Source organism: Salminus brasiliensis, chromosome 15 (genome assembly GCF_030463535.1).
Source record: "Salminus brasiliensis chromosome 15, fSalBra1.hap2, whole genome shotgun sequence".
NCBI classification, from domain to species: domain Eukaryota; kingdom Metazoa; phylum Chordata; class Actinopteri; order Characiformes; family Bryconidae; genus Salminus; species Salminus brasiliensis.
This window is the reverse complement of record NC_132892.1, coordinates 35324309-35335349: the sequence shown is the minus strand read 5'-3', so window position 1 is coordinate 35335349 and position 11041 is coordinate 35324309. Positions and strand designations below refer to the sequence as shown.

Genomic DNA, 11041 nt, shown 5'->3' with positions numbered 1-11041 from the left:
GAGGAGCATTGTTGTGAGGGTTTGATTGCATGCAGTGACAAGAGTGTTACTGAGGTCAGGATTATCCTCCACAACTCCTCAACTCATCCCATCAAAAAGTACTGGATGGAGCTCCTCCACCACCATCATTCCAGAGAACACAGTTCTTCCACTGCTCCACAGCTCCTCAATGCTGGGGGGCTTTATTATACCCCTCTAGCCAATAGGTTCAGGATTATCTGCTGCAGAGAGTCCTATTCTATTGGCAGTACTTCTTCTCTACAGGGAATAGACAAGCGGTGTGTGTGCATTTGCACATCTGTGTCAGCAATGAGTGCAACTAGCTGAATGCATTCGTTAGAAGGGGTGTCCACAAACTTTTGGACATACATTTTTAATGTATTCTATTTTCATCTGTCTGTAAACAGTTTCTGTACGGCTTTTTATATATATTTATATACATTTTCTTTGTTTCTGATGTTTCATTGTTTATTATCTTATGCTAAGAAGCACAGTGAGCTGCATTACATGTAGCAAAGTGCTTTATAAATAAAGTTTTTATTATTATTAATAATAATAAAAATAATAATAATAATGCCTAATTAAGGCTTTATTGAAGAAAAATGAAGACCTTAATAAACCCCTCATGTTTGTTAGTTTAAATAAAGCTTATTTTAATGTTTTGTTGCCACAATTAAAACACACAGCATATTTTGCCAGAATCAAATTTATTTTAATTCAGAAAAAGATGAGTACATTTTCAGGACTGCTGAGTTTAATTCAGCAGCAAAGGAAATGGTAGAAAAAAGTGGAAAGGAAATATGATTTTAGAGAATTTTTAGGAATCTCAGAGTCTACTGATTCTCCCTCTGAGTCTGTAAGACAGGCCGGATCTGGACCTCACTTATGGGCTGTAGAGGAGACCTCCCTGCCTTTACTCAGTGCAGTCCATGATGCTGTTATCTGTGCCGATGAGCCACAGGTGGCCGAGATCGTAGGAAACGTGCTTGACTTTCTGCCAGAACTGGATTTGGCGCCACCCAGTGCCGGTAGGGTTGCTCAGAGATATACCTTCCCTGCAAGATACCAATCAGACGGTTCATAGATAACCTTATTTCCTACGAGTTACACAGGCTACCTCTATTTTCCTTCACTGCACCCAATGAAAAGTAGTCCATAAAAGGTACCTGACAAAGATATCTCCATTGGAATTGACCCCATGAACATTTCCATCAGTTGAAACTTCAATCATGGAGAGAAATCCAGATACCTGCTCCCACTTTAAGGAGCCGGCACAGTTGGTTGAAGTCACGCCCTGAAATACAGCAGAGTAGATTTACTACCCACCAGGTTACACCTCATTCATACACTTTTTCAGAACATCTCCTCACGTTGTCCAATATGAGGCCAGGGGCGCCACCACTTGTTTCAGAGCAGTACATTTACATTAACATTTATGGCATTTAGCCAATGCTGTTATCCAGAGACAATCTACATTTGAGTCATGTTGCACAGGTACAAAAAAAGGTACATGCTAAAATGCTAAAGTTAAAAGGGTTCTTTGAGGGATACCATAGTAAAAACCTTCTGATTCGAGAATGACCCGTGGACATCAACACCCGTATCTTTCTAAGAATGTTCTTAAATGGGTTGCTGAGGAACGTCCTAACAGAAAGTCTACATCAGAATTGTTCTCAGTCCACCTAAACTGAACACATCCCAAAAAGAAAACCCTGGGAAGTGTCAGAATTGTCCTAAAAACCTTGTAACCTTGTGGTGTAAGTGGGTTTTAAGAACTCATTTCTAGCTGAAATGGTCAAAACAGTTGGTGAATCAAAGAAGACTTTGAGTAGGAGAGAGTTAAGAGTCGTGCCCAAGGACTGGGGCACTGGTGTAGAGTGGTGGGCTCAGCTGATCAGGGAGTCGAACCCCACTCTGTCAGAGGAAAGGTGGTATTGTTAGTACTAGTGCCCTAGTACTGAGAACATTACACTCCAAGCCACTCCAAGTCAGTAAACACACCGTACCTTCATAATGAAGATAAGGTTTCCTGCGTTCACCCCCCAGCAGCTGTTCGGCCCACAGCTGTAGTGCTTCAGCTTTCCTGGGATATTTGTCCAGGAACCACCTTGACCCCCAGGTAGGCAGTAGATGTCATCAAACATGTTGGCTCCTGCTGGGGAGCTCACTCCACCAGCGTCGACCTGTTTCAGCAGGCCTTAGAATTGAAGACGGACAAAAAGGTAGAAACAGATGATCCTCAAACATCTCTATTTATTATATGTAATATATTATTATATGTAATGTAATTATATGTATATATATAAAGACCAGCTCACCATTAACAGGAACCCAGTCTCCTCCCTGAAGTCTGAAGATGTAATTGCCTGAATTGACGCCCCAGACGCCAGCAGGTCCCACACTGACGTGCTTCAGAGATCCAGGAATCTGTGCCCAGGCTCCACTGTACAGGGTGAAGATCTCATCTTTGGAGTTGGTACCGAACACCTGACCGTTCCCAGCGTCTATCTGCTTCAGGCTGCCGGAAACCACCCTACACTCCAGAGCTAGAAGAACAGCAGAGGAACACCAATCAGGACCAATCAGAAGAACTCTTTAATCAGGCAAAGAGCCATTTGCACCACCAGTTGTCATGGTTACATATTTGATGAACCCAATTTGTAAGAATGCAGGAACAGCTTGAGAGACAGTCCAGCTTCTAGGATCATCTCTGAAGGTCTAGATAGGTGGTTAGATGGCTAAACTGAGCATCCTCACACTCACTCACCCAGAGAGGTTGTCCAGATGTTCATGAGCACAAAGAGGACCGCCGTTCCCTCCATGGTCTTCAGTGAGCGTCAGTGTTCGTCTCAACGAAAACTGCAATGCTGACCCAACTAGCTGGTCTGGGGCAGGTTATATATAGTTCATGAAGGAGGTAAAGAGTGAATATGAGGATGAGGAGATGTAAGGGTGGAGTCAGAGCCAGTGAAGACCAGTCAGGGATGGGAGAATCTAATGAGTCATGTTTGCCTTTCATCAATACAAACATGACCACACTCAAACAAGACCACACTCAAAAGCCCGTAAAGCCCATGCAAACCTATTTAAGCTGATTTTCCAATAAACAGAGTGGGGTGGCCATCTTTGCTGATTTGGCGTAGAACTTTGAGTGCTACATTAGATTCACTGATCTAGAGTACCCCCACAGTGAGTAGTGTAATCTGCTCTGGATGAAGACGAACACTCCTGTGGAGCTCCATCTAGCTTCTATCCACCACCTTCCAGAGAAGAGGACTTGCGTCATTCAAGACGTTGTTGAAGACATTAAATGTAAAACATCCACCATAGAAACTGTACATCTGCAACCAACACCAGAATATCCTTCCCCAGAGAAATGGCTCGGTTATGAAGCTCTGGTGAAGCAGATGCGTCAGGTGGTTGTGAGGATCTTAGGTTGGTTGGCATCTCGGCTATGAAGTCTTACCTGATAGCCTTACAAGCACCCAATGTGTTCACTTCACCAGAGCTTCGTAGCCGAGTTTCCCCTCCACAAAATGATTTGGATTAGACTCAATTTGATCCGATTACGAGGACAATTGTAGCCTGAAAACCTGGAGGTACTGCACGAGGGCATCTTCTGGGTCTGGAACATTGAAATTGAACATTGGAAAATAAAGTTCCTTCTAGAACCCACTTACACAGCTTTCACAAAGATCCCCACAGTCCCCAATGCTTTCAAATGTGGGGTTGGTCAGTTCACGAGGACATTAGGATACATCATTATAGATGAATAGGTGATAGGTTTTACTGGGTTTATCTATAAGGCTCTTGTCAGTCAGATGGTGGAGTATACTACCTCCATGCTCACTGTGAAGGGCAGACTGTTCGAACCCAGATCTAATGATTGATTAATGAGTTTTACTGAGCTGGGTAATAAGATAAGATAAGATAATCCTTTATTAGTCCCACAGTGGGGAAATTCTCAACTTCTAGGGCCACCTCTGAAGGTCTAGATAGATGGTTAAACTGATGGCTTAACTGAGCATCCTTACACTCACTCACCAAAAAGGTTGTCCAGATGTCAAGTCAAGTCAAGTCAAGTGGGTTTATTGTCATTTCAACTACATACAGAGTACACAGTGAAACGAAACAACGTTCCTCCAGGACCATGGTGCAACATAGACACAGTGCATACAAGACACAAGTGCAACACAAACAAACAAGTGCGGACAGACAACACAACACAGTACAGACAGAGAATAATAAATAATTGGCGGTAGTGTGCAAGTTGTGCAATGTGCAATAAATAGAGTCCAGTGAGGTAGTAAAGTTATCAGTGCAAATGCTTGTGCAAAAAATGCTTCCCATGTTATCTGGGGTAAATGGTTGGAGAGAGAGAGAGAGAGAGTGTGCATGTACCAGAAAGATATCAGTTCAGAAGTTGAGTTGTGTTGAGGAGTCTGATGGCTTGGGGGAAGAAGCTGTTGCAGAGTCTGGTCGTGTTGGACCGGATGCTGCGGTACCTTCTTCCTGATGGCAGGAGGGAGAACAGTCTGTGTGAAGGGTGGGTGGAGTCATCCACAATGCTGGTTGCTTTGCGGATGCAGCGGGTGGTGTAAATGTCCATGACGGAGGGGAGAGAGACTCCGATGATCTTCTCAGCTGTCCTCACAATGCGTTGGAGGGACTTGCGGTCAGAGGCTGTGCAGGTCCCAAACCAGGCAGTGATGCAGCTGCTTAGGATGCTCTCTATGGTTCCCCTATAGAAGAGGGTGAGGATGGGTGGAGGAAGACGGGCCTTTCTCAGCTTCCGGAGGAAGTAGAGACGCTGTTGGGCTTTCTTGGCTGTAGAGCTGGTGTTCAGGGACCAGGTGAGGTTCTCCGCTAGGTGGACACCAAGGAACTTGGTGCTCTTAACGATCTCCACAGAGGAGCCGTTGATGTTAAGCGGAGAGTGGTCCGGTCTTGATTTCCTGAAGTCAACAACCATTTCCTTGGTCTTCTCTACATTCCAGTGAAGGTTGTTGACTGTACACCAGTCTGTCAGCTGCTGCACCTCCTCTCTGTATGCTGACTCGTCGCCTTTGCTGATGAGACCCAGCACAGTTGTATCATCGGCGAACTTTATGATGCTGTTAGAACTGTGTTTCGCAACACTGTCATGAGTCAACAGGGTGAACAACAGAGGACTCAGTACACTGCCCTGAGGTGCCCCAGTGTTCATGGTGATGGTGCTGGAGCTGCTGTCCCCAAACCGGACTAACTGGGGCCTTCCTGTCAGGAAGTCCAGGATCCAGTTGCAGAGGGGGGTGTTGAGGCCCAGCAGGCTTAACGTCCTGGTGAGGTTCTGTGGGATGATGGTGTTGAATGCTGAACTGAAGTCTATGAACAGCATTCTGACATAGGTGTCCTTCTTCTCCAGGTGGGTAAGGGAGAGATGAAGGGTGGTGGTGATGGCATCGTCCGTGGAGCGGTTGGGACGATATGCAAATTGCAGGGGGTCCAATGAAGAGGGCAGTTGGTTCTTGATGTTCCTCATGACTAACCTCTCGAAGCACTTCATGATGATGGGCGTGAGAGCTACGGGACGGTAGTCATTGAGGCAGGACACCGTGGACTTCTTCGGCACGGGGACGATGGTGGTGGTCTTGAGGCACGTTGGGACAGTGGAGCTGCGCAGGGAGACGTTGAAGATGTCCATGAGAACATCTGTCAACTGGTCTGCACACTCTCTGAGCACTCTGCCGGGGATGTTGTCTGGTCCTGCAGCTTTCCGTGGGTTGACTCTGCGCAGAGTTTTCCTCACGTCCACTGCAGTCAGGCACAACACCTGCTCGTCCGGCTTGGGTGTGGTCTTTCTCACCAACGTGTTGTTCTGTGCCTCAAACCGTGCATAAAAGTCGTTCAGGGCATCGGGGAGGAAGGCATCACTGTCACAGGACGGTGGCATGTTCAGGAGCACAAAGAGGACCACTGCTCTCTCCATGGTCTTCAGTTAGCGTTGGTGTTCGTTTCAACGAAAACTGCAATGCTGACCCAGTTAGCTGGTCTGGGGCAGTGGATCTGCTGCCTTTGGCTACTGTCTTACTACTGTTTTGTACTGAGTTTTGAGAGGTCATGTTTTTTGTAAAAATGGTTCCCCCTTCAAAGAGAACGCAAACTTAAATAAAGACTAATGATTCAAATTTTCTCAAGAGCAAATATAAGAGCACTCTTAGGAGAACACTGGTGAATGAGGCCCAACAGTCCAGCTCTTGTTTGCACATATCTCTTATTTAGATTGTAGATTAGACTGTCGGTGGTTCAATATTTTCGGACTGCTGTGCCTTTGTGTAGTGATCAGGTGTTCATGAAGCAGAAGGGGAATTTAGGATCCCGTCAGAAATGGCAGCATCAGGATGTCTTCGGTGATTCAGAGGTGGGATTATGAGAGGTATGGGAAGCTTTCACAAGTGAGCATGAGGCTGTGTTTATCTTCATGGTAGACAGAAAACAGCAAATAGGAGGTTCCATGTTATTCTACAGGAGCAAAATAAACGTTCGAAATTTGGGACACTGCCAGTGTCAACATTAGCAGAGCTATATAGAACATTAGCTCACTTCTCCATACCTCCTGCCTCCTTTCAACCACCTCTTCCAGGTCTTCTGCCTCCTCAGCTGCACTGAATCCCCCCACTCAGTGTTCACCCTCTCTGATGACCGCTGGAATGTTCTCTGCTGATGGTCAGCTCTCCGGGCCTCCTCTTTATTCTTGTTCTATAATCTTTCATCATCTTCTAACACCAGTCATTGGTTTCCTACAGAGGTTCTCTGTTTGAGTCTAGGTTCCTCTGAGTGGTTCTCAGAGAGGATCTCCTTTTAGTTCGTCTTGAGGGGTTTTTGTCACGCCCTTTTAGAGGTTCTAGATCTGAGTCTTGGTTTGTCTCAGGGGTTCTTCCTCATGTTCTTATAGAGGTTCTACTTCTGAGTCTTGGTTTGTCTCAGGGGTTCAGGGTTTCTTCCTCATGGTCTTATAGAGGTTCTAGATCTGAGTCTTGGTTTGTCTCATGGGTTCTTCCTTATGCTCTTATAAAAGTTCTAGATCTGAGTCTTGGTTTGTCTCAGGGGTCTTCCTTATGCTCTTATAGAGGTTCTAGATATGAGTCTTGGTTTGTCTCAGGGGTTCTTCCTCATGGTCTTATAGAGGTTCTAGATCTGAGCCTTGGTTTGTCTCAGGGGTTCTTCCTCATGCACTTATAGAGGTTCTACTTCTGAGCCTTGGTTTGTCTCATGGGTTCTTCCTTATGCTCTTATAAAAGTTCTAGATCTGAGTCTTGGTTTGTCTCAGGGGTTCTTCCTCATGGTCTAGACTAGAACCATAGAGGTTCTAGTCAAGTCAAGTCAAGTGGGTTTTACTGTCATTTCAACTACATACAGAGAACACAGTGAAACAAAACAACGTTACTCCAGGACCATGGTGCAACATAGACACAGTGCATACAAAACACAAGTGCAACACAATACAAGTGCGGACAGAGAACCCAACACAGTACAGACCAGAGAATAATAAATAATTGGGGGTAGTGTGCAAATTATGCAGTGTGTAATAAATATAATAGTCCAGTGAGGTAGTAAAGTTATTAGTGCAAATGCTTTGTGCAAAAAATGCTTCCCATTTTATCTGGGGTAAATGGTTGGAGAGAGAGAGAGTGTGTGAATGTGTGTGTGTGTGTGTGTGCATGTAGCAGAAAAGACATCAGTTCAGAAGTTGAGTTGAGTTGAGAAGTCTGATGGCTTGGGGGAAGAAGCTGTTGCAGAGTCTGGTCGTGTTGGACCGGATGCTGCGGTACCTTCTTCCTGATGGCAGGAGGGAGAACAGTCTGTGTGAAGGGTGGGTGGAGTCATCCACAATGCTGGTTGCTTTGCGGATGCAGCAGGTGGTGTAAATGTCCATGACGGAGGGGAGAGAGACTCCGATGATCTTCTCAGCTGTCCTCACAATGCGTTGGAGGGACTTGCGGTCAGAGGCTGTGCAGGTCCCAAACCAGGCAGTGATGCAGCTGCTCAGGATGCCCTCAATGGTTCCCCTATAGAAGAGGGTGAGGATGGGTGGAGGGAGACGGGCCTTTCTCAGCTTCCGGAGGAAGTAGAGACACTGCTGGGCTTTCTTGGCTGTAGAGCTGGTGTTCAGGGACCAGGTGAGGTTCTACCAGGACACCAAGGAACTTTTTTTTTTCCTGAAGTCAACAACCATCTCCTTGGTCTTCTCTACATTCCAGGGAAGGTTGTTGACTGTACACCAGTCTGTCAGCTGCTGCACCTCCTATCTGTATGCTGACTCGTCGCCTTTGCTGATGAGAGCCAGCACAGTTGTATCATCGGCGAACTTTATGATGCTGTTAGAACTGTGTTTCACAACACAGTCCTGAGTCAGCAGGGTGAACAGCAGAGGACTCAGTACACTGCCCTGAGGTGCCCCAGTGTTCATTGTGATGATGCTGGAGATGCTGTCCTCGAACCGGACTAACTGGGGCCTCCCTGGACTATCCTTTTGTCTTCTATCAGCTGTACTTTGAAGGCTTAACATTTGCAGCTGACCACTACCCTTGGCCTTACATTAACCTGGAGCTAAATCACCACGTCCCTAGTTTTATGGACCCTCCTTTCCCTACTCTTCAACCTTCCTCATTTATCCCTGTTATATAATCTTTAGCTTCTAATCAGCTTCTAACACCAGACACCTGGTTCTCCTCAGGGGTTCTTCCTTGTGCTTTTAGGGGTTTTCTTCTTTTTGTTCATTGGTTATTTCAGTGGTTCTTACTTATGCTCTTAAAGAGGTTCCTCTTGTAAGTCTTGGTTCTTCTCATGGGTTCTTTTTGTTGCTTTTAGGGCATTTCCCCTTTTTGTCCACTGGTTTATGTCAGTTGTTGTTCCTTGTGCTCTTGGAGAGGTTCTCCTTTTGAGTCTTGGTTCCTTTCAGAATGCTTTTTGAGAGGTTCTCCTTTTGGGTCTATTTTTAATAGTGTTTTGAAGAGGATCTTATATTGGTCTTGGTTCCTCTCAGTGGTTCTTCATAATGCTATTAGAGAGGTTCTCCTTTTGAGTCTTGGTTCCTCGCAGTGGTTCTTCATGATGCTCTTAGAGAGTTTCTCCTTTTGAGTCTTGGTTCCTCGCAGTGGTTCTTCATGATGCTCTTAGAGAGTTTCTCCTTTTGAGTCTTGGTTCCTCTCAGTGGTTCTACATAATGCTCTTAGAGAGGTTACAAAGAGGTTCTCTTCATAACGTATATTCCTCATGCTCTTGTTTCTAGGTTCTCATTAGTTCTTCCTCATGCTCTAAGAAAGGTTCTCCTTTTGGTTCTATGTTCTTCTGAGTGGGTTTTAGGTGTGTTGTGTTCTGTGGTAGGTGAATTCTGTAACACCTTTTGTGAGGGGATCTGGATTATTATATAATATGGAATACTGACGCCCTCCAGTGGTGGAGTAGCAGATTGGCAGTCCTGCACACAGAGCTCCAGCGGTACATATGGACCCCCACTCCACACACACACACACACACACACACACTAAATGTAAAGGGTTTTTCTCAGAACTTCAGTAGATATTTCTGGAATTCAGAGGAGCTGCAATTACTTTCTCTCTACTTGTGTATCTCTGTCTCTCTCTCTGTCTCTCCCTCTCTCTCTGTCTGTCTCTCTCTGTCTCTCTCTCTCTCTCTCTCTCTCTCTCTCTCTCTGTCTCTCTGTCTCTCTCTCTCTCTCTGTCTTTCTCTCTCTCTCTCTCTGTCTCTTTCTCTCTCTCTCTCTCTCTCTCTCTCTCTCTCTCTCTCTCTCTCTCTCTCTCTCGCTCTCCCCCCTTTCACTCTTTCCTCTGTGGGCTTGTTCACTTTCTCTCCCACTCCTCTCTTATCTGACTTGCCCCCTCCGGGCCTTTCAGCCTCACCTCACCCTAAAAACACCCTAAAATGATTGTATATCAATCACCTGTCACACACACACACACACACACACACACTGCAGAAACAGGCCCAGCTGAGTGAGTGATGACTAAATGTCCAGACAATGTGACCCCATAACCCACTTCCATAGATTCTACCTTAAGGTAAGTGTGTGTGTGTGTGTGTGTGTGTGTGTGTGTGTGTGTGTGTGTGTTGGACTGGTCTGGCTGTGGTTCTGTTCCCATCCGTTCTATAAAAATGAAGCCAAAACTGGGTTTGAAGGAAACAGCGCAGAGAGTTTAGAGGAGGAAAATGAGATGCGGAAATGGGTGGAGTTTTTCATTGAAACATATGTTGATGGGCGGAGCTACACAGCATACTGCACCCAGCCAGCAGAGGCGCTAGACCTGTAGTGACTTCACTTGTTAGAGACAATGCACAGCTTCTAGGTTGAAATACACTGAGGAGGCGGAGCTACAGTCTCTCATTAGGGTGAATATTAATAACGCTCTAAATGTAGGTATTGTGATATACACTGAGGAGGCGGAGCTACAGTCTCTTATTAGGGTGAATATTAATAACACTCTAAATGTAGGTATTGTGATATACACTGAGGAGGAGGAGCTACAGTCTCTCATTAGGGTGAATATTAATAACGCTCTAAATGTAGGTACTGTGATATACACTGAGGAGGAGGAGCTACACTTTCTCATTAGGGTGAATATTAATAAGGCTCTAAATGTAGGTATTGTGATATACACTGAGGAGGAGGAGCTACAGTCGCTCATTAGGGTGAATATTAATAACTCTAAATGTAGGTATTGTGATATACACTGAGGAGGAGGAGCTACAGTCTCTCATTAGGGTGAATATCAATAACTCTTTAAATGTAGGTATTGTGATATACACTGAGGAGGCGGAGCTACAGTCTCTCATTAGGGTGGATATTAATAACGCTCTAAATGTAGGTATTGTGATATACACTGAGGAGGAGGAGCTACAGTCTCTCAGGGTGGATATTAATAACGCTCTAAATGTAGGTATTGTGATATACACTGAGGAGGAGGAGCTACAGTCTCTCATTAGGGTGAATATTAATAACGCTCTAAATGTAGGTATTGTGATATACACTGAGGAGGCGGAG

The 11041-nt window shown here is 45.3% G+C and overlaps 1 protein-coding gene across 1 annotated transcript; it reads right to left on the bottom strand.

Moving 5' to 3' along the window:
* Positions 1 to 858: 858 nt before the first annotated feature.
* Positions 859 to 2822, bottom strand: LOC140535893 (fish-egg lectin-like). The gene is made up of 5 exons (XM_072657442.1): positions 2768 to 2822; positions 2319 to 2546; positions 2007 to 2197; positions 1167 to 1294; positions 859 to 1055 (listed from the first exon to the last, which is right to left on the bottom strand). Exons 1-5 carry the CDS (start codon positions 2820 to 2822, stop codon positions 914 to 916), a joined length of 744 nt encoding a protein of 247 aa, XP_072513543.1. The 3' UTR covers positions 859 to 913.
* Positions 2823 to 11041: the final 8219 nt, after the last annotated feature.